Source organism: Cydia amplana, chromosome 22 (genome assembly GCF_948474715.1).
Source record: "Cydia amplana chromosome 22, ilCydAmpl1.1, whole genome shotgun sequence".
Lineage (NCBI taxonomy): Eukaryota > Metazoa > Arthropoda > Insecta > Lepidoptera > Tortricidae > Cydia > Cydia amplana.
Window position 1 is genome coordinate 1,914,239 of NC_086090.1, and position 23,910 is coordinate 1,938,148.

The 23,910-nt window shown below is 35.4% G+C and overlaps 1 protein-coding gene across 1 annotated transcript in view; it reads right to left on the reverse strand.

The window, feature by feature from the left end:
• The window catches only part of LOC134658403 (nuclear factor 1 X-type), a 78,247-nt gene extending 70,657 nt beyond the window's left edge, over nucleotides 1–7,590 (reverse strand). The window contains exon 1 of the mRNA XM_063514087.1: nucleotides 7,389–7,590. Coding sequence (XP_063370157.1) covers nucleotides 7,389–7,466 — 78 coding nt within the window. The 5' untranslated portion in view covers nucleotides 7,467–7,590. The remainder of the gene's footprint in view (nucleotides 1–7,388) is intronic.
• Between the last annotated feature and the right edge of the window lie 16,320 nt (nucleotides 7,591–23,910).

Genomic DNA, 23,910 nt, shown 5'->3' on the forward strand with positions numbered 1-23,910 from the left:
CACCGCTGCCTACTGGGCATCCATTGTATAAAAAAAAGGAACCTCGACACGAAAAGAAGAAGAAGTAAATTGTGACTTTTCCTTAAAAACGATTAGTTAACATTTAAAACCTTAAATGCAGAACTTGTAAAAAGAGACTTTCGCTAGTATTAAAACTTACATGATTTTTTGAAACGGGCCCTTGGTTTAAATGATCCTTAAAAAATGCTGTTGTATAAAATACCTATACAGCAATCCAAAAAGCAGTCTCAAAAATGTTTATATTGTATATAGCAAGTAGCAGGCTTTTTAGATAAATCAATTTTTTAAATCTAATAAAATGTTTATTGTACATACCTTGCAGTAATTTCTCCGTGAAATAAAGATAACAATTGATAAGAATTCCGCTGGCGACCTAATAAATAAAAGATCAGGAAAGTCAAGTGAACGAGACGACAACATTATTATTTATATCTGCGGAAGAAAAATATTTTCCGCTGTCCCTACTTCCGATATCGCAATACGCTTTTAGCAAAAACAAAACGCTATCGGCGTTCGAATTTTAAATATCGATGTTCCAATTTTTTAAAAGTCGACGTCCGTATTTTACATTTTTAAACTTTGGAACCAACGGACGTTCGCCTTGCAGCCGCAAATCAAATCAATCCAATCCCGCAAATGGAGCCTTTGCCTTCTGTTAAAAAAAAAGATTAAAAAATAAAAACGTGCAACACATTCCTGGGGTTAGTGCATTCGGGAATCATGCACTTACAAATTTAATAACTAACATTAAGATATTAAAACAAAAAAATGTTATGTGAATCAATATGCAGTCCAAATAAAACGGAACACATCTCATGCTTCGATACTAAAAATTCAATCTAGTTCCGACATTTTATGCTATGGTTAGTCGAATTCACTTCAGTTAAAGTGGCTTTTAAAAATAGAATCAGCCGAACTGATACAAGCTTATACGGGATAACCTCAGATATCGCGCAAACATAAAAATATATAACCTATATAAAATCTATTCTGTTTATGTGTCGGCTATTACGTGTTAAAATTAACTTTTCTATGAAGAAATGTGAGCGGCAATTTGACAGCACTCAACGTAGCGTGTGACAGAACTCTTGCGTCAATTTTTTTTAATCCTACGCACGAAACTACCATAGACAAAACAGATATTGATTCATATAACAAGTCTAAATGCATATACTCATGTAGCCTAGTAAATTTTATACATTGCATAAATAGGCAAATTTTTTACATATAGTCTGGCAAACACAAGTTGTCAGTCAGTAAGAACCAGGAAAACTATAATCTCTTTCTTTTAGGTGCTAGCGTAAGACAAACCCAATATGATTTTCTCTGTCTATGTTTGAAATGCGGACAGTCCTGGGCCAAACTATATTTTGAGTGTATACATTTGACTTATAGACAATCTGATCTGACCACACACATTTCAAAGTTTTTTTTTTAAATCAGACGGTCTACAATAAACATTAACATAGAATAGGGGTTAGAATATCAACATTAACAGTTAGTGAAAAACATTCAACACCGAGAGTGGCAAGAAAGAGTGAGAAAGAAGAAACGACATGAGGTAACATCGAGTATATTGTAAGACATCGATGCGACGCGGCAACTGCCGCCGGGTATTCTTGTTTTTTTTTTCTTTTTTCATTGTTCTTATTTTGAATTCGTCTAGCAGTGCTCTATCGGTTACCGATTTTCATTTGTTTTTCATTTCAGAGCATTTTATGGTTTAATAGGAGTTTATCACGCTGTTATTTTATTTGTGTTTTGTTATGTTATTACATAGTGTTGTTATTTATTTGTTTTTATTTTATTTTAATCGTTTATGTTTGATTTCAAAGTTCAGACTTTTATAGACTTTCAATTTACATACTTTATTTTCACATTTCAATGCTATGACTAGATAAAATTTGTTGAATTAAAAGATGTAGTTATTTTTTAATCAATCATATTGTTCATTTCAGATTGCCATCGACCATCAAAATAAATTAAATATTGCAACAATTTACCGATTTTGTTATACTTAGCGTAATAAAATAAAAATAAATCTAATCATTTATATGATTATCTATTATATAATAATATTCATCTATTATATAATGTAGGTTTATTTTTGGTTTTGTTTCTTTTTGATCTTTTTACCCATTTCTTAACTTTTAGCAATAAAGGAAATCCTTTCGTCCCACCACATCAATTTAATTCGTTATTTAAGATTTTAAGATTCGAGTTATTATAGTTGTTTCCAAGCAATTCTTTCAACTTTATTTGACATTATTAATCCTTACGTGCCCAAAACTTTACGTTATTTTACTTGTAGAGTAAGTAGAGTTAGACCAAGACAAGTCTGCAACGATTTTGATAGCACACGCAGTGCAAGTGTTATTTCAAATGTCAAACTTCCCAAATGTCTTCTGGAAGAGATTCCTCAAAGGGATAAGTTCGCCTTTGTACTTCTTACTATTTTTAGTTTTTTTCAATATGTCTTTTTGTACAATAAAGAGTTTATTACTCCTACTACTACTACAAACTTCTATGAAATTATGACGTATAAATAATACTTGCACCGTATGCTATCAAAATCTTTGCAGACCTTTCTTGATCTAACTCTAGTGATTATTGGTTTAGTACTGTTGAAGTCGTATTTTATTGTTTATTTTAAAAGATATTTTTTTCTTGATTTGTAAATAGGTTTTTAATTTAAAGCAACTTTGCTTTAATTTTTCACCAAAGTCAATTTAATTAATTAATTACCAAAAATCTGTGACAAATTGAATTTTATTACAATTTTCCATCACACAAATAAACGTAGATAGAGATAAATTGTTATTCAATAGAACTTGCTAACTATGTAAACAAACTGCCATACTAAAATTAACACTGAATGTCAATTTACTAGTAACTTTTGTTTACATTAAAAAAAGTTGCTTTTAGTTAGCAAGTTCTATTGAATGACACTTTGTATGTATAGATTCAGATCATTCCCGTATTACTCCGTAACCAAATCGTTCAGTTTCCTTCAGTCAGCATTCATTCGTTCCGCCTGGTGCCGACGCCAGGAGACGGTTTCTCACGTTCAAAACCTTATCTTGATTCGATATTGATCATATAGTATAAGAAGAACAAGATATTTGTACATATACTTGGTCAACCAGATGAGTAGAAAAAAGCGGCAAATTTGAAAAATGTAGGCGCGAAGGGATATCGCGCCTTTTTTTACTGACAAGATTTGGTTGACCAGCTATATAATATAGACCCCATAGGTTAAGCTAGGTTTAGTTTAATTTAATTTGTATAAGTGTGTTTTGTTAATGAGATTATACATTTTTGTCATTTATATGCCATTGTAGAAGTTGTTGGTGTGAGAACTTTCTGCCAATTATTTCAATTTCAATTTTTATTATATATATATATATGTATTTATAAACGAACAAGATGCGTTGCATATTTTTTTGGGGAATTATTTGTACACGTTCACATTTTTTGCAGACCTCCTCACTAGGTATTACCTGTTTTGTAAAAGTTAAAGTATAGCTGGTCAACCAAAGCTTGTCAGTAAAAAAAGGCGCCAAATTCACATTTTCTATGGGACGATATCCCTTCGCGCCTACATTTTTCAAACTTGCCGCCTTTTTCTACTGACAAGATCTGGTTGACCAAGTATATATTGACAATTTCCTACTTTTACATGAAAAACTGTTATTAAGTATGTATATATCAAGTATAAACTGAAACGAATAATATTTATTATTGTTGGAAAATAACAATGGGAACAGTTCTGAAATTAAGATTTTGTAATCTAATAAAAGAAAGGTAAAATTAAATGTCAAATCAAGATCAGATTTTTAAAGTTGGATGCCGCGCTAGGCCCAGATGCACCGGTTTTGTTCTTCAGAATAGACTAGATGTTGTTTTTTTTTGTTTTGCTTTTATAGAGCTAAGGCAATGCCGATACTGCCGATACGAACGATGTTGTTTTGAGGTCAATATCTTATTTAACGTATTGATATGTGACTTAATGGTTTTATCAATATTTCTATGATTTTATCATATTCTTCATGTTTGTTTTAATAATTACAATTTAAATAAACACAAACAACAGTCCCGCTTACTTGCTCCATTTTTAATTCATAATTAGCTGAATTGTAATGGAAAACAATTACCTAATCGTTTTTTTTTATTGTGGAAAATCAAATTCAGAATGAATTTAAATGTCCAGATCTTGCAGTGTCTTTTAATTGAAAAACGCTTTTCAAAAATCAGTAACTACTTATTATAAAAGCAAAATCATGTAGGTAAATATCGTATAGTGTTTAATGTGTTTATCAATAAAAAGACACTTCAAGATTGTTTACCTTTTTTCTAATGCAAAAAACCGGCCAAGTGCGAGTCGGACTCGCGCACGGAGGGTTCCGCACCATCAACAAAAAATAGAGCAAAACAAGCAAAAAAACGGTCACCCATCCAAGTACTGACCCCGCCCGACGTTGCTTAACTTCGGTCAAAAATCACGTTTGTTGTATGGGAGCCCCACTTAAATCTTTATTTTATTCTGTTTTTAGTATTTGTTGTTATAGCGGCAACAGAAATACATCATCTGTGAAAATTTCAACTGTCTAGCTATCACGGTTCGTGAGATACAGCCTGGTGACAGACGAACGGACGGACGGACGGACGGACAGCGGAGTCTTAGTAATAGGGTCCCGTTTTTACCCTTTGGGTACGAAACCCTAAAAAACTAACTATACCAACACTTTAACCCTCATTGCTTTAAGGATAAGGTCTGCTAATCTCCACTTAAACTGTCTCCATTCCCACAATCGGACATACTGCTGACTCTGCAGCTGAGACCTGCATCTATGCATTTAGATACTTTGCATTTTCAACTTTATTAACAACGCCTAAAGTCGCATTTTGAACTTAGATGTGTTACTATTTCCTTTGCATTTTGTGTAACTTATCCAAAGTCTTATTAGGATTGTTTTTAGAATTTCGAACTTTGTGTAGATTGAGTAAGGTTGAGATTGGGACAATTAGGTTTGAGCAAATTCTGTTTAGACTTGCTAAAGGTGTTTTCGTGCACTTTAGGTAATTTTGTTCACAATGCAATGCAACGTGAGGACCCGATTAATTGCATAAATCTGTAATATATTTTATTTTATTTAGTTTAATAAGATTGGTCTGCTTTTATTGTATAAACCCCTGTATTTGTTAGTTTTTTTTTTTTTCTTTCTATTATTATAGTTGTAAGTCCTCGCTTTCAGTACTTTCTTATAGTATTTAGTAGGTTGCCCAAACTTAAGTATCAATGCGCCATATAGAAAAGTGGATACTACGTCAAGGTACCTACTGTACCTACGTATTTAATGTACTTAAGTTTTTTTTGCACCCACGTGTACTTAAAGAAATTTTAAAGTGAAAAATAAACATTTTCTCCATAAATTCGTCGCTTCAAAATTGAAAACTATCAAAAATCCTAGCGAATTGATATTGTCATACTGTTTATACGACAACGGTTTCACTCACTTGAATTTTTAGTCGCTATTGGCGACATGTTTCGGGCCCTTCGGGGGTCCTTCCTCAGGCTCGAGTGCTCGCGGCGACTGCAACTCGTGCAAAAATTTAAGTGAGTGAAACCGTTGTCGTATAAACAGTTTGAAAATATGTCTCACGAAAGTTTAATATCGATGATATTGTCATGTTATGAAATATATTTTTGACAGCAACTTTTGTAACTCCTTTTTTGCAATTAAATTATTATGAATTTTGAATTATTATTCGGTTACTTATAGATTTTTTTTAATCTTTCGTTTTTTGATATATTTTAGCTAGTTTTACGTACAATTTTATTTGAGTACTGTGATATAATGTTATCGGTTTTTTATTTGCATTGTATTTCTATGACTAATACATTTGTTAAATCATTATTTGGATGGTTTAACAGTACCTTGCTTAAAAGTCCCGAAACCAATCAGATTTTATAATCTTCTCTAGGTAATTTCCATGATCCATGTTTAAAAAAAATGCTTAAAAATTAATTTTGTTTAGGTTAATATCATTCGTTACATTCCTATTTCGCAATTTATTATAGGTATTTTATTCTATTTTGAAAGCCGTTTATAACCTAAACCTAAATCATATGTCAATAGCACGTTTTTTTATATCACTTCATTTTTTAGAGAAATCTTCCAACACATTATTTTGTGCTTTTGAAAACATAAAGATCGATTTAGTCTGTATCAACTATTTTCTTAATTCCCATTAAAGCAAGACAGTTTGAATAATTTTAACCACTATATTTTTAAGTACTAATGTATTTCAATCCTTTTCCTAAAACCAGTCATATCTTTTATATTCTGCAGATCTCTTTAAAACTTGAAAAGCTGGCAGCTTTGGCATAACACACACAGTCCAATGAACCATTTAAAAATAATCGTACCATAGACTAGATAATTGGCCTTAGAAAAAAAAACAAAATCAGAAATGAAATCACGTGGTCGTACCCGCAGCAGACATGAATGGGCGTTATGCTACTCTATGCCGTATTTCGCCTGCAGTTCACATCTCCACACCATATCGATTTACCATCCACCAAGCCATCTTACAAATGTAACCTTTGATTTATTATTTATTTATTTGTTTATTTAGAAATATCTATAGTTTAGTAAGACACTAGTAGTACGTTGTTGTTTCGTGTAATTGTAAATTTGGATCCGTCATTCATTTTATAAACACGTGTTTTTCAGTTGACAATACGCTGATTCTTTTTTTCTCTTTTTGCGGAGGAATGCTTTAACAGTTTCAGTTTTATTTTCGGCCAGCGATCGCCGTTCGGTTGAAATGTAACTGGCCAGTTTTAGAATAGTTTTGTAGCAAGAGAAAAGATGTTTATCAACATTTGAATATTTGAAAATCGAATTCTTTATAGAATTAGATTATACTTTCGAAATTTGATTGAGTTATGTCAGGGTTATACAAACAGTTATTTTTTATAGGTATTTAGTTAATATTGCGAAACGTTTAGATTTATATTTCTCATGTCTGTATGGATATTTTACGAATATTTGTTAAAAGAGTATTCGGTTTAATTATGCTTTATTTTAAGATTTGTTACAATATTTTAATAATTTAACCACGTTGTTTGTAATGCGATATTTACGATTTTCCCCGACGAACATTATATCAGATCTAAAGGAAAACTATTTCACGTGCAATTGAACTTCTCCTGCCATCGATCTGTTTACCATCACTGTACAACACTCAAATTCAAAATCCACTCGCAAAAATACCCCGGCGGCGGCGCGTAAGCGACATTTAGCCACAACATCTGTTAATATGATTGTTAATTACATATGTTGTTGTTAAAATGTAGCCACCTGTCCCGAGGAGGGCGCCTGGAGGTAGGTAGCTACGTCGTCAACCATACAGGCTCGCGGTAGGTCGGGGAGGAACATAATACGCTAAGGCATCGCGTGCTGCCTCCGCGGCGGGCCGCGACAGACTGGCGAGAGGGATCGGGACGCCCCGCCCCGAGGGTAGGGCTGCGGCGGGAAATGTTTTGGGATTTTTCATTATTGTAGCTTACCTATTGGTTGATTTGTTTTATTTTAGATTTGTACGTTTTAATATTTACAGAATACTTGTGATTTATATTTATACCACGCTGTTCTGTTGAAATTTTGGTAGTTTTTATGTATAATGTTCTTGCTTACTCAAGCATAAAACATAACCTACAAAAACTATTAACTGGGCGGCAAATATTTGAAGATTTTAGGAAGTGGGTTGGTTGGGAAAACATTTTATTTCAGCCAAAGGTTTGAGGACTTTACCTTAATCCTACTCAATAAATAAATGAACCAGTTTTGAATATTTTGGCACATTTAATAATTAAACCTTATTTATTGTGTATAGCTTAATTGCATAGTGCAATTTATAACTGCCTTTTGCCTATGCTGCCTTGGACTCGGTTTGTTGATGTCTGAAGTGCAATCATATTTAACATACGCACAATCATTGTACGCCATTTGTAAGACAATAAATAGCAATACATTTAAAACGTGCAGCATATTTATTTATTTATAAAGGGGCCCACTGATTACCAGTCCGTCGGACGATTTCGGCCTGTCAGTTGTTCGGAGCTGTCAACTTTTTGTTCTAACTGACAGGCCGATATCATCCGGCGGACTGTTCATCAGTGGGCCCCTTTAATATAATTCTATAACTACAACTACCAAAAAAACATTATTTTTGTTTTAAGAAAACTCGAAAAAAATATTCCGAATTTTTCCTCAGCGCCAACCCTACGCCACTACGTCGTAATGCATTCGCGGCAGTGGCTGCGTCTCGGCGCCTCTCGGACCCGATCGGTACGCGTTCGGCTCCCCTCGGAAAGCTCTTTCAAATTCGGAACACAGGCATGACATATCTGTATCCAATACCTAAGCCAATTTCAACCTTAAAAGTACTGGTTTAAGGTTCAAATTGAGTTGTCAATTGATTATTTCAAGTGTTGTATTTGACTTTTGAAATATCCTAATTTTATTGCATAAGTGGTAATCGTTTTCGACTTTATATCTTTGTGATTAAGTTTAAATTTGTCTAATTATGGTTTTCAGCTGACGCGTTTATAAATGTCGCGTTCGCGTGTGTTGTGCATGTGTGCGTGTGATTCGAATGGTTTAGGCGGACTTTTTGAGTTGAATACTAATATTTTAAAATTGGAATTGATTTTTTTTAAAGAGCAAAGAACGAACTACTTACTTCCAGTTTTTTTCTGGTAAAGGCACGGCTGGTGCTCGACGCGGTCCCAATGTCCAGTACATGTCATCTTAAAACTTAAGTCATCGTCAATAGAGGTGACAGCAGGGTGTCATCTATTGGGCATTAGCCTTATATATTTAGTCCGTTTGTACAATTTTATATCGTTTATATAAAAATATTTTTCTGCTTTAACAATTTTAAGTGCAACCGTATTTTTATGGAAAAGATGGTGTTGACTGTGAGCTAGGCTCTGGGCCGCGGTGGCCTATAAAAGTGCTAACTCGCCGCTTACATCAAATGATAATCCTCGACCACAGACCTAACAATTACTAGACTTTACCCTTAAATATAACTTCGAGACCCGATGCTAGTGCGAGCATTTTCTGAGGTTCTACCATCTGTACAAAAAAATAAGGTTTTAGATAAGGTTAAAAAAAAGGTTTTTAATTGTATAAAAAAACCGGGTGATAACCGGAATTTCATACAAATAAAAACCGGTTTACATTCCTTAGTTTTAGATAAAAAATCAACAAAGTTACTTTTATATGGAAATATTTTTCAATAAAATAAATCGCGTACAAGAAATACCAATTGTACGAAGAAGAAAAAACGATTTTCTGTTGGAAATTATTTCGGTAGGAACTTAACAGATACATATGTAGAAAGGGCTATTATTAGAGACGCTTTCCATACAAGCTCGCACAGTGAGTTTGACAACCGGCATCATGGGCAGGACAGCAATAGAATTATGTGCGTGCAATAGTTTGACAACCGGCATCATGGGCGGGACAGCAATAGAATTATGTGCGTGCAATATATCTCTAGATAGCAACAGTCGGGTCAATATACCAAAATCTTTTTTTTTATACCACATCGGTGGCAAACAAGCACCTGATGGTAAGCAGTCACCGTAGCCTATGGACGCCTGCAACTCCAGAGGTGTTACATGCGCGTTGCCGACCTTTTTAAAAACCTGTACACTCCTTTTTTGAAGAACCCCATACTGTAGACACTCGGGAAAACCTCGGAAGGGAGCTCATTCCACAGCCGGAGCGTCCGCGGGAGGAAATTCCTCTTAAACCTATATGGAAAGTGTCTCTGCTTTAGGGACAGTCACACGGCTCCGCCAATATATGATGTACTGACAATTTAAAGGGGCCCACTGATTAACAGTTCATAACAATATCGGCCTATCAGTTAGAACAAAAAGTTGACAGCTCCGAACAACTGACAGGCCGATATGGACCGGCGGACTGGTAATCAGTGGGCCCCTTAACTTCTAGCCGATGCATACATAAACGCAGTCGGAGAGGACAATAATGATATGTGACTTTTTATCAGAGAAGGGTCCTTATGCACATGGAGCATACGGACCCTTTAGGCATGGAACGCCACAAATAGACAATGTTTTTTAAAAATAACAAAAAATAAACTACATTAAATTAAACACTATAATGGGGGTGTGTAATGTTTTTAATAACAACTATTTTCGAATTTTCATTTTGCATAATTCTAATTGCATAATTTTGAAAGCAGAAATGATTATTTAGTATAAAAACAAAATGAATAAGAACAAATTTCATAATTTCAGTAGTAATAATAATTTTTTCTACTCCAGCACTTAAATGTGTCAATTAAATGACTGACAGTGATATCTAAAGCAATGTCATTTGAATGATTTGTCTATAGGCTCATAAGATGACTGCTAGCAGTCATCTTATGAGTATAATACAACTGCTTTATTTTTTTTAAAGATACAAGTTCCGATCATCTTGATTGAAAGAGGTATGTTTTCATTTACAATAATAACTCTTTTTTTTTTTTAATAATAACTCAATTTTTTTTAAATAATAACTCTTTTTTTTTAATAATAACTCTTTTTTTTTGCTGCAGCTGTCATAGAAAAAGTAATGTATGCAACAGCTCATAATTGGTTCTTAAAATTCTCGGGTCTTTTTTTACAAAACTCGACTACGTCTCGTTTTGTAACTTCGACCCTTGAATTTTAAGAACCCTTATTATATCACTGTTGCATAAACTACTATAGTTGCATAGTAATGTATTTGCATAACAGGCAATCAGTATAATGATCACTTTGTATACTATTTAATGCTCATAACGATATAATGTTCATAGAATATAAACGCCTACTGAAAATTGATAAGCAAAATATAAACGCCTCACTGCTGGGCACAGGCCTCCTCTCATGATCGAGACTCGAGAGGGTAATAAAGCGTATTATAAAATAAGTCGGTTCTGGCGCTTCGCCGGCCGCTGCCGCGGCACGCTCGCTTCGCTCGCTCGGCTCGCGCGCTGTAGGGTCGCAGTTCTACCTAACACTCCTCCTCGCTTCGCTCGTCGTCGTACCTAACGGCGACCTGCCTTAAGGTAGAATATGTACTAAAGTTGTTTTATAATTTATGTCATATATTATATGATGTCACCCGATCATTCGTTAAAATATGGTTCTACATTTTAATCATAATACTAACTGTATGTTATAACAAGTAAAATTATTCCTAATGATCGTTATAAACAACGTTTTTATGATCACAGAACATTCTGTAATTTAATTGTTATAACGAATAATATTATGGATTTTGTTTCTATACATTATGTTTATTATGAGTTTTAAAAGTAGTTAAATGTAATTATGCAAAATGTTTGTATTAAAATTGAACGGCACCCCTATAATGGGTCCCGTTTCTGAGTCGTTAGACCGCTTATTTTTTTTATATATTATTTTTGTTTTTCACTCGAATTTGTGTGGACTTGGTATGCAGTTTGGTATGGATCTGTACGGCTACCATCAGTTCGGCACTGACATAAACGCTATCGAGAACGTATTAATTTACTTTCTATTCATCTCGCTCGTACTCGCATATTAGTGCAAACATGTCAGTTTTGACACTGTCAGTGACTCATGGTACGGGCTCTGTTGTGACAAAAGTTACGTTACTGAGTGAATAGATGTCGCTTTTGACACAGATAAATCATATCCATAACATATCCAGATCAAATCAATATAATTATACCATCCTTTCTGTAAATTCCTAATGCTATATCCCGCGACGTTGCTCGTAATATAAATTCCTATCCAATATTCACAAATTTCCGCGGCGCATTTTAATGGCGTTCGGGCAAATTGCAATCTTTCGCGGCGGGTTAGTGACGGCACGAAATTACCATCAAAAGTTAAGGGTTATATGGTACGTGCACTCAAAGGTTAACTGGAAGAGACGCCTCAATAGGATAAGTTCGCGTTTGTACTTAGCTTTTCCTAATTGTAAGTTATTTTGATTATGTTTTTTGTACAATTGAGATTACTTACTACTTCTATGTGGACTCTGTACCCCTAGTGTATATTCGATAGCGTGACGTTTACGTTAAGTGTCATTTTGTATGTGATTTTGAGTTTCCAAAACGTCCCGCTAGCGCGTCAAAAACCCATACAAAAATAAACATAACGCAAACGCGAACGCTCGTTACGCCATCGAATTAAATTTACACTACATTCTGGGGGGATTGCGAAAACCAAAATCCGAAAATTGCGGAGATTTTGCTCTTTTACTCTAATTAAGACGTAATTGGAGTGACAGAGAAAAAAACCCGCAATTGCCGAACTTGGCATTGCTCTCGCTATGAGCATGTGGAGTGGAGCCCGCGCTACGAGATCCTAGCTACGTTCGCTACGACCTCGCTACGCCGTAGAGCTCTACGCTACGCTAGGCTCTACGGGAGTGCTTGCGATTGTCTATAAATAGCAATAACATAAATTTCTTAATATTCTGTAATAGTTTTGTCTTATATTTGGTCAACCAGATCTTGACAGTAGAAAAAGGCGGCAAATTTGAAAAATGTAGGCGCGAAGGGATATCGTCCCATAGAAAATTTGAATTTCGCGCCTTTTTTTACTGACAAGATTTGGTGACCAGCTATAGTTAAACGATTGTAATGATGACATTTTGTAAAAGATGTGTACATAAGTAAAAAAAAGTTCAAAAATACTTTGTTAACGTATTTTTGGGTCACCTGTATTATTACGTATTTTTAAAATCAGATAAGGATCATACACATATTGTATTTCTCTTATAGATAATTTTTAACTGCTTGGTACATATCACAATCAACATCACATTTTATTGAAAAGGAAGGCCCCTTAAGGGCTTTATCAGAAAATTTCGTTTTTTTAAACTTAGGTAAGTATATTCACTTTATTTGCCTATACGCCTGATTAGTCATTATTTAAGAGCCAGAGCAACCGTAATTCTTAAATTCATGAAACCAAAAGATTTGTCGCAATTCCAAAGTCACCCTGTATAAGTGTATATCGCAATGCCTCTATATGACTTGTATATATGTACAGACATGCAGCCGTAGCGACCCGGGGCAACCGTAACTCTTTTTAATTTAGTCGAGATTTGTCACAATTCCGAAGTCACCCTGTATAACTGTATACCCCAATGCCTGTATATGACGTGTATATACAGACATGCAGCCGTAGCGACCCGGGGCAACCGTAACTCTTTTTAATTTAGTCGAGATTTGTCACAATTCCGAAGTCACCCTGTATAACTGTATACCCCAATGCCTGTATATGACGTGTATATACAGACATGCAGCCGTAGCGACCCGGCGCAGCCGTAACTCTTTTTAGTTTAGTCGAGATTTGTCACAATACCAAAGTCGCCCTGTATAACTGTATACCCCAATGCCTGTATATGACGTGTATATACAGACATGTAGCCGTAGCGACCCGGGGCAACCGTAACTCTTTTTAATTCGCGTCGCACTTTATGCCGCGGTGGCCAACGACCTACGACTTATGAACAGAGAAGTCAAAAATATTTTTTCTGCCCTCCGGCTGCAAAGCGTCAACTTTCGGCCCGCTGCGCTAAACGAAGTTGCCGCTTTCCGGCTCCGTCGAACAGAAAAATAATATGAATACACACCTTGTTCTAAGATGTTTCTTACTTTACTGCCCTAGGTATGTAATATACTATTATTTATCATTTAGTGCCATTATAACTTTACAATACAATAACTTTACAATTTTTACTGCACACCTTAATAGAACGAATAAAATAATACTGAAAGAAAATAGCGACTCAATTAGATTTAATAAACGGCGGTCTTATAGCTAAAAAGCAATCTCTTCTAGAAAAGCTTTAGGGCTACCTAAATTTATAAATGTATTAATTTAATAAATTTACAAATGCCGCGGTCACTTTTCGTCTGTTCTTTACTTGGTCTCGTTTAAAAGCATACACTAATACGAGTAGGAGTGTACTTAACGTAGTATACCAAAAAAAAACAAGGTGAGTTCGACTAAGATCGGACACCGGATAAGATCGTATGATTTAAATTTCTGCCTGTTGCGGGGCTTTTTTTTAATGCTGGCAAGGTGATGCAATGCGCTGTTTTGTCCCGCACCCCCCTTTAGGACCCACTTGTCGCTCCGACTAACAAGTCGCAAGATATATACGGTTAAGTGCAAACGTCCAAAAAATGAGATTTTTTTTTGTGTCCGGAATTATCCTTCTCCAGTTTTTCTTGAATAACTGGCAAGTTGAAGCGTTATTTGTTTCTTTTACAGATTGCATGTTATTTTTATTAAATTTGTGACAAATCTGTATATTTGGAATTTTGATACGATGCCTGTAGGCCGAGATCCGGTCTTATCCGAAGTGGTAAAAGATAGGATGCTAATCATCCGATCTTATTTTCTCAGGGATGCTCAAACTTTATTCGTGTCACCATTATATCTGATTAAATTAGGTATTAGGTAAATATGATTAATAGAAGATATTAAATCACAATAAAGCTCCCAAATCATCTTGTATTGATCGCTACACTTAACTAAGTAACGACACATGCTTAATTGATCTCTTATTCTTAAACAAATATGTTTTCATCATTATAAATAATAAAAACGCAGACTGATTAAAAATGGTCGTATTCATTCCTCCACTTTCATCCTTAAATCCTCTTTCATCACCTTTTGTCAACCTAACGCGCTTATGGTGTCAATGAACCCACGTGGTTCATTGACCCTACACGGGTTCATTGACTCCACATTTAAAGTTTGGCAACCATAATTTCTTGAAAATTTAGCGCATGATGTAAGATCAGACAGAAAAAATGCAAAAAAATAAACATCGGGTCGGATATGATAGCCCGAATTACTCCTAGGCCAATTCTTCTATATATTAATCAGCGGGTAATACCGGTTATTTTGCAATAGTAAACTCTATGATACCGGCAATAGGACCGAACTTATAGGCCCGTCCGTTCTTACACCACCAGGTAAAAAAAGAATGCTGTTGTAAGGTGAGGATTCGGAGCTGAGTACAAACAAGTGTTCAGCTAGAATGATGATTTATTACTGCACTAAATACATGAGTAAATGGTCCTTATATATATCCTATGAACTACGTACATAACTATATCTAGTATACACTACACCATCCATCGCATGTTTAAAAAAAAATAAAAATAAACATTTATATTTTTTTTGTTTATAATACATTACTAAGTAACTATACCTACGTACAATGTTAACAGGTTACTTACACTAATAATATTCAAAGTTATAGAAAATAAAAAAACTACAATAACAAAACTACGAATATAAAATATTTACAAAATACAAGGTTTGGTGCGATTTTTATGCACCACGTCTTCTTTTCCATTTTTAAGTATTTTTACATTACATCCTAAATCCTCTAAAACTAAATAAGGTCCTACATAGATGCTTTGCATCTTATTATCCGATACATTTCTTAACCATAAGTAACTATTGTTGCTATAGCTAACAGGCTTTGAATGGGAGTCATATTTCTCCTTCCTTTTAAGTTTGCTGTTTATTAAATTAGTACGAGCATCTGCCTGCGCCAGCTCTAATCTATACTTTAATTCTAAAGGATAACTACCGTGATTATATAAGGGATTAACGTTACCATCTCTTAAGTTACTAGGAAGCATGCATAACTTACCGAAAACTAATTCATGAGGCGTGTACTTCGTCTCCGTGTGCACGGTGTTGTTATACGTAAAGCACCAGTAAGGCAACCAGTCGCTCCAAGAATTCGGTTTATTTTCGCATTGTATCCTTAAATAAGCTCCCATAGTTTTATGCGAATTCTCTAGAGCGCCGATTGATTCATGGTGATACGCTGTAGAGGGCAAATGAGTAATTTTTAGTAAATCACATACCTCTTTCATAGTGCTACTGATGAACTCGGTTCCTCGATCGGTTGCTATTTCTAATGGAATTCCATACCGTAGTACAAAGTTCTCTACGAATGATCGAGCTACAGTAACTGTATCTTTGGATCGTAAAGGATACGCTTCTACGAACTTTGACAGTTCGCACTGTAAGGTCAGCACGTAACAATAACCATGTTCATCTTTTGGTAAAGGACCCACTGTGTCTAAATAAACTTTTTCTAAAGCGCTATTGGCAGTAGTTGTTATTTCCATTGGTTGTTTAGTAGGTGCACAATATTTTTGTTTTTGGCATTGAGTACATTTTGACACAAAATCTCGTATGTCCTTTTCCATACTAGGCCAATAATAGTGCTTTTTAATGTTATTAGACATTCTCCTAATCCCCGCGTGGCCACTTGTGGGAAGTAGGTGAAAGTCATTAATTATTACGCGTCTATCATGTAAATTATTTATTCTTTGTACATTACTTAACACACATATTCGCGGTCCGGACCAAACGTCATAGCTATTTATTTCTTGTATTAAGCCCGCAATAAAATCTTTATTTAATTCGTTTCTTATTATGCATAACTCTTTTACATTTATTTTCTTGCAAATTGAATCCAAATCTCTCGCTAATTCGGCTCGCGACAATAGCGATTGAGATGTTGAATTGAAATAAATACACGATTTGCTGGGCACGTAATTAAAATATTTAGACGTCTCTTTCACGAAATTCTCTCTCATAGCTTTTTTGTAATCCCTACATGACATAACACATAACTCAGTAAAATTTTCCGGTTTTTTAATGATATCCACAATTCTTGGGTGATCAGGCCTCGAATTAGTGGGTATATTAACAACCGAAGAACTTGTACTGTCTGTACCTTGCATACTCTCGATCTTTCGTCTTTGCGCTCGTGTCATCACATTTATAACTTGCTCATTCATTTGTTTCAAATCCTCTGACGTAATATTTATGCGAGACAGAGCGTCTGCCACGGAATTCTTAGAACCTTTCAAGTACTCAACCGTAAAATTATACTCCTCTAATTGTAATCGGAACTTTAGTAATCTACTGGTAGGGTCTTTCATAGTAAACAAATACACTAGTGGTCGGTGGTCTGTTTGCACTTTAAACTTTCTGCCGTATAGATAGGGTCTAAAATAGCGAATGCTCCACACTAGCGCTAATAACTCTTTTTCAACTGTAGGGTAATTTAATTCTGCCTTATTAAGACTTCGACTAGCGTAAGCTACAGGTCGACCATCATCGTTGCATAAAACTGATCCTAAAGCTTTTCCTGACGCATCACATTGTAAAAGAAATTGGTTTTCCTCCGAAAAATTTGGATATTGAAGTACTGGTGGTTTAACTAAAGCAGACTTTAATATTTGAAAAGACTGTTCACACTCTTGGGTCCATATAAATGGTACATCTTTACAGCACAACTTATTGAGCGGATATGCTTTATCTGCGAAATTGACAATGAATTTACGATAGTAACTAGCAAATGCCACGAAACGTTTAACTTCGTCGGCGTTCTGAGGAGTCGGATAATTATATAGAACTTTCGTTTTTTCGGGATCTGGTAAAATGCCCTTTTCTGAAACTACATGACCCAGATATAATATTTCTTTTTGTAAAAATTGGCATTTGGCAGGATTGAGCTTTAAATTTACTTTTCTTAATCTGCTGAAAACGTCTAATAAGTTTTGATTGTGTATAGCTAAACTTCTTCCGAAAACAACTAAGTCATCCTGATATACCAGACACTGTTCATAATTTAGACCGGACATGGCCACGGTCATCATCCGTGAAAAAGCGTTAGGGGAGGTTTTACAGCCTTGGGGGAGTCTGGTCATTTGATATTGATTTTTACTAGTTTGAAAAGCTGTAAGGGGGCGGCTTGATTTATCTAAATTTATTTGATAAAATCCCTGATACAAGTCTAGATGCGAAAAATAGATAGATCCTGATAAGGAGTCTAAAACTTCAGTTATATTAGGGAGTGGGAATTTATCGTCTTTTATCTGATTATTTAACTTTCTATAGTCGATGACCACGCGCCATTTCTTCTGTTTCGAGGAATCTAATTTTTTAGGAACTAACAATAACGGACTCGACCACGCGCTTCTTGCCTCTTCAATTATTCCATCATCTAACATTCCTTTAATCTGCCTATCAATTTCAGCCTTTTGCGAGTAAGGTAATCTGTAAGGTTTTACATAAACTGGTGAACTACCCGGTTTTAATTCTATCGTCTGGTTATAAAGCTTTGTGGTGGTTAATTTATCACCCGGTAGGAAAAAGACATCCAGATATTTTGCGCATATATTCTCAATGGATTTCTGTTCCTCTTCGTTTAATTTACTCAAATCTAAAGCAGAAAACAACAACTTCACCCTTTCGGCATTCATAGTTGGCTTACTAAATTCACAAATAAAGAAATCGCTCAATCTGCTCTTATTAATTGTAAATCGGCTTAAATTTACGTCGCTATCCCTTGTATTTAATATTTTAATTGGTATTTTACCCTGAATTGGTTTAACTATAGCACTCGCAACATATATTCCCTCGCATAATTCCTGACTATTTACTACAAAATCCTCCGTAATACTAGTATCCATGTAATGAATGATTTCACTACGAGCGGGTATAGTTAAATAACTATTTGCCGGTTCTGATGAGCTTCTAAACCCTATCTTAGCTAACTGTCCATGTCGCGATAGTAATCGTACAGTGTTTGTTTCAAAATCAATATTGGCTTTATGCTTTGCAAAGAAATCTTGACCTAAAATACCATCCGCGCTACATGATAAATTCTCAAAAACAAAAAATGAATGCTCGAACTCACAGCCATTGTAATTTAATTTTAACATAACATATCCGTTAGATGTTACTTGTCCGCCTATACCTGTGACACATAATCTCTTATTATGGAACGGAATGTCCCAATTTTGTATGATTTCATACTTTATCGCGCACAAAGATGCTCCCGTATCCAATAGCCAGTTGTAAGCGGTTTTCCCTATATTTAAGGTTACCCTATTTAAATCACTACACGTGTAAATAACATCAGTCTCGAAAAAAATGATTCAGCGATTCCGTATTTGGTGCACTCGGGTGTTGACCGGTCGAGCCATTCTCGGCGTGCCGTATCACGTGCACGCTGCCACGAGCGGTGACCCCTCGGGCACGGGACCCGAAATACGAACCCCCTCGTGCCGGCCTGCCTCGTGACTTGTATCCACGGCCACCTCCTCGCGAGTTGCCTTGTTGGGGTTGAGGATATCGACCATAGGAGTACTGTCGCGGACCCCTTTGATTACGATGCCGATGACCTCTGTACGAGCTGTGAGCAAAGCCTCTGTGGTACCTGTTAAAAGAGTTTTGTGAGCGGTACATACCCATGACCTCCGATTGGCTGGACGTTGTCGGCCTCGATACATCTTCGTCCTGCGCAGCCTGGATCGCATCCTTCAAGCTGCTGAAGTTCCGCGCCGCAATGATGGTGCTGAGCCTTGGATCCTTCAAACCATCTGTGAACTTTTTAATGCACATTTTTTCGTTCAGCGGCTTTAGCACATCATAACTCGCCGAATTACCTTCTGCCTGAGTTATAGTCAACTCCGAAAAAAGTTTCTCTATTTCGGATCCATACTGATCTATACTACGCCAACCCTGACTTATATTTTGAAGTCGGGAATGGATTGCTGTAAAGGACTTTTTAGGTAAAAGTGAGTTACGTAAATCCCTTATAAGTTGCTCTACGGTCGTATAAGTAGCTGACATACGTAATTTCGCACTTTCAGACAACCTTCCTTTTAACACAAATGTAATTAGCGACTTTTTACCTGTCTCGTTTAACATACCCGAATACATATCAACAGCATCTATTAATCTCTTTGTTGTTTCCTCAGTACCATCCATAAGTGGTATAAGACTACACGCTGACTTTAAATCGAACTCCATGGTGTCGAATTCACTGTATTCGCTATCGCTACTTGTACTTTCCTCTACCTCAGACTTTGAACATAACTCTAATATTTCGTTATGCAAACTAGTAATATTAGCATACAATTTGTTGGTCTCCTCAATAACTCCGATTTTACGTCCTTTAGTAGGGAAAATTGTGCGATAAAATTATTACACCTATCTATAATATCATTAACTTTTGACAGTTGATTTTTTGTTATGTTACCTTCAAACCTTGATTTCACTTTTTTAACTAAATATTTTCTTATTACGATTAACTCTTCGTAACATTTCAATAATTCATCTGCCATCACAAAATTATACCTACTACTTTAATATACCTACGTGTTTTAACTTACATTGGCGTCACATTACTGTCCTTAATTTTCTTCATATGAAACTTTGTTCACTATATCACTTAGCAACAGTTGTTTCTCGGTCCGTTGAATTGTATCATAAAACAAAATCCGATACACACACTACACGATATACGTTATCCGTTAACACTTCACTCAAACACTTATAGGAGCCGTACGAGTAGCACGCTGCAGCTCAGCTAGAGCGACCTCCTGGCGCATCCATTTCTTGTGGGTTTTCTTACACCTTCTGTACAGGGCGTAGCCTCCTCCAATGACGAATAAGACGAGCATTATACCCAGGATAATATTAGTGGTACTTGCGTGGAATCGAAGTTCGTCGGTGCCCGCAGAAGCCTTATTGTCACCTCCGGCCGCAGTTTGTGCGATGATAACCTCTTCTTTTGATTTTGTAGCCCCCATGATGAAACTTTGAATCAGCAACAGCGTAACCACTTAACCGTGAGAAACAGCATTACATTATTTAATTGTTCTATTAATCGTCCACTTGAGCTATGTTTACATTGTAACTAATTGAGCTCTCAATATCACTCGGTGACTGACCGCACGCGCGACACCGTATATGGCAGGGTCGCCATGTAAGGTGAGGATTCGGAGCTGAGTACAAACAAGTGTTCAGCTAGAATGATGATTTATTACTGCACTAAATACATGAGTAAATGGTCCTTATATATATCCTATGAACTACGTACATAACTATATCTAGTATACACTACACTGTCAATTTATTTTGTTTCCTATATTTAAACACTCATTACACGCTCATTATGACATCTAGAAAGGTAATAAAATTCTATTATATAGCGCATTTCATTATTATCAATTCTGTAATTGAATCATGTCCATACCCTATCCACAAACTTAGAAAAAAAATCAAATCCAACATCATCTCAACCCACCTAAAAACGTCCGAAACTTCTATATATTCTTCTATATATTAATCAGCGGGTAATACCGGTTATTTTGCAATAGTAAACTCTATGATACCGGCAATAGGACCGAACTTATAGGCCCATCCGTTCTTACACCACCAGGTAAAAAAAGAATGCTGTCAATTTATTTTGTTTCCTATATTTAAACACTCATTACACGCTCATTATGACATCTAGAAAGATAATAAAATTCTATTATATAGAGCATTTCATTATTATCAATTCTGTAATTGAATCATGTCCATACCCTATCCACAAGCTTAGAAAAAAAATCAAATCCAACATCATCTCAACCCACCTAAAAACGTCCGAAACTTACCCGAACTCACCTCATTTCTTTCGATTAACTTAATTAATACGAAAAAGAAACTTATTTCAATATGTTTTGGATTAAAGCCTGGTTATTAACTCCACTAAATTATTTTTTCTACTCCAGCACTTAAATGTGTCAATTAAATGACTGACAGTGATATCTAAAGCAATGTCATTTGAATGCTTTGTCTATAGGCTCATAAGATGACTGCTAGCAGTCATCTTATGAGTATAATACAACTGCTTTATTTTTTTTAAAGATACAAGTTCCGATCATCTTGATTGAAAGAGGTATGTTTTCATTTACAATAATAACTCTTTTTTTTTTTGAAATAATAACTCAATTTTTTTTAAATAATAACTCTTTTTTTTTAATAATAACTCTTTTTTTTTAATAATAACTCTCTTGTTTTAATAATAACTCTTTTTTTAATAATAACTCTCTTTTTTTTTTTTTTTTTTTTTTTTTTTTTTTTTTTTTTTTTTTTTTTTGCTGCAGCTGTCATAGAAAAAGTAATGTATGCAACAGCTCATAATTGGTTCTTAAAATTCTCGGGTCTTTTTTTACAAAACTCGACTTTTTTTTTTTTTTTTTTGCTGCAGCTGTCATAGAAAAAGTAATGTATGCAACAGCTCATAATTGGTTCTTAAAATTCTCGGGTCTTTTTTTACAAAACTCGACTACGTCTCGTTTTGTAACTTCGACCCTTGAATTTTAAGAACCCTTATTATATCACTGTTGCATAAACTACTATTAAACTCACCCGTAAAATATTAGGATACTACTACATTATACATATTACTGTTTATTATTTAGGTAGTTTAGACTGTTGTCTCTTGTCGGCGGACAAAAATATTTTAGTTGAGTCAGAAACTTTTTAGTATGAGTTAAGGTTATGTGACTTTCCTATGGATATCTATGTATGTATGTATGTCACTTTATTGCACATAAACAAGTTTACACAAAACAGAAAACAACAGCGTAAAAGATGTAAGTGTATGTACAAAGGCAAAGGAGGAAAGGGGAACGTGTATACCATCTACTTATTTACATATGTATGACGAAAATCTTAGAAAAAAACAATCAAATCGTTAACTTTTATGATGCTCAACGTCCACATAAAATACTCCAGTTTTCCCAAACGTGTTTGACCTAGTTCCGGATTACTTGTCCATACATTTCGTTTATCCCTGGCGGTATCAGTATCAGTAGCAATATTCGAGCCACCAATATACGAACTAGCAATATTGCCATATTGCCATATCGTTTTATGGACGCCAATGGCCATAGACATTTAGCGGTTTTTAACGGGCGACGCTATCTGTGCTATTTACAGTGTTTACATTAACTAGTAATTATAGGAATGCAGGGTGGGTGATATTTTGAGAATGTATTGTATGCATGCTAAGAGGGATATGTATATTGGGTCGAATATATGTATGTACTAATAACGTCTCAGAGGAGGCCAATTGGAACGTACATTTTGACATCTAAATGATGGCACTTTATTATCTTCTTATGCCGGAACCACACTTCGCTATGCGTTATTTGTTATGCGCGTTATTCGGCCGCATACGACGAAGTGTGGAGGGTTCATTCATCTATATATGCTATATTTGCCCGCATAACGCATAAGCGCGAATAGCAAATACGCCTATCCGTCCACCTGTCGGTTTTTTGACACACTTCAAAGGACACGAATAAGCCGAATATGCGTCTCGACTGCCCACACTTCGTTCACTCATTCACTCGCTTACGCTTTTCAAAGTCAAAACGCACCACATATGTTTGGCACACCGGCACCAAGTTTGGCACACCGGCACGAAGTGTGGATACCGTGTTTGTTGTTCGCTCACATAACAAATATTACAGCGAATACAGCGTAGTCGCATAACAAATAACGCATAGCGAAGTGTGGTTCCGGCATTACGCGTGCATTTTGTTCGTACATGTATTGGCGCGAACGAGACGGGCATGTGAATAATAATAAATTGACATCGTTTAAGTATTTATCTAAATTTATGTATGATAGTCTCTTATACCTTGCCTATACCCAGCAGTAATAAGACGTAGGGATATAAGTTTTAATTTTGGGGTAGATATTTTTTCTTGGCGCAGTTTATAATTATATTCGTAAACCCTGGGAAGGAACTAGGTCTTACTGGGATGAAGGATGACTCACGCTAGAATGGGCCTGGGCCGGGCCGGAGTTTCCGGCGCTTTTTCTATGAAAAGTACCACGTGATCACCGATCAGCCGTCATAGAAAATAATATACAGGTGATTCATGAGACGTGAGCAGGACTAAGCCTATACAATCAGTAAATGT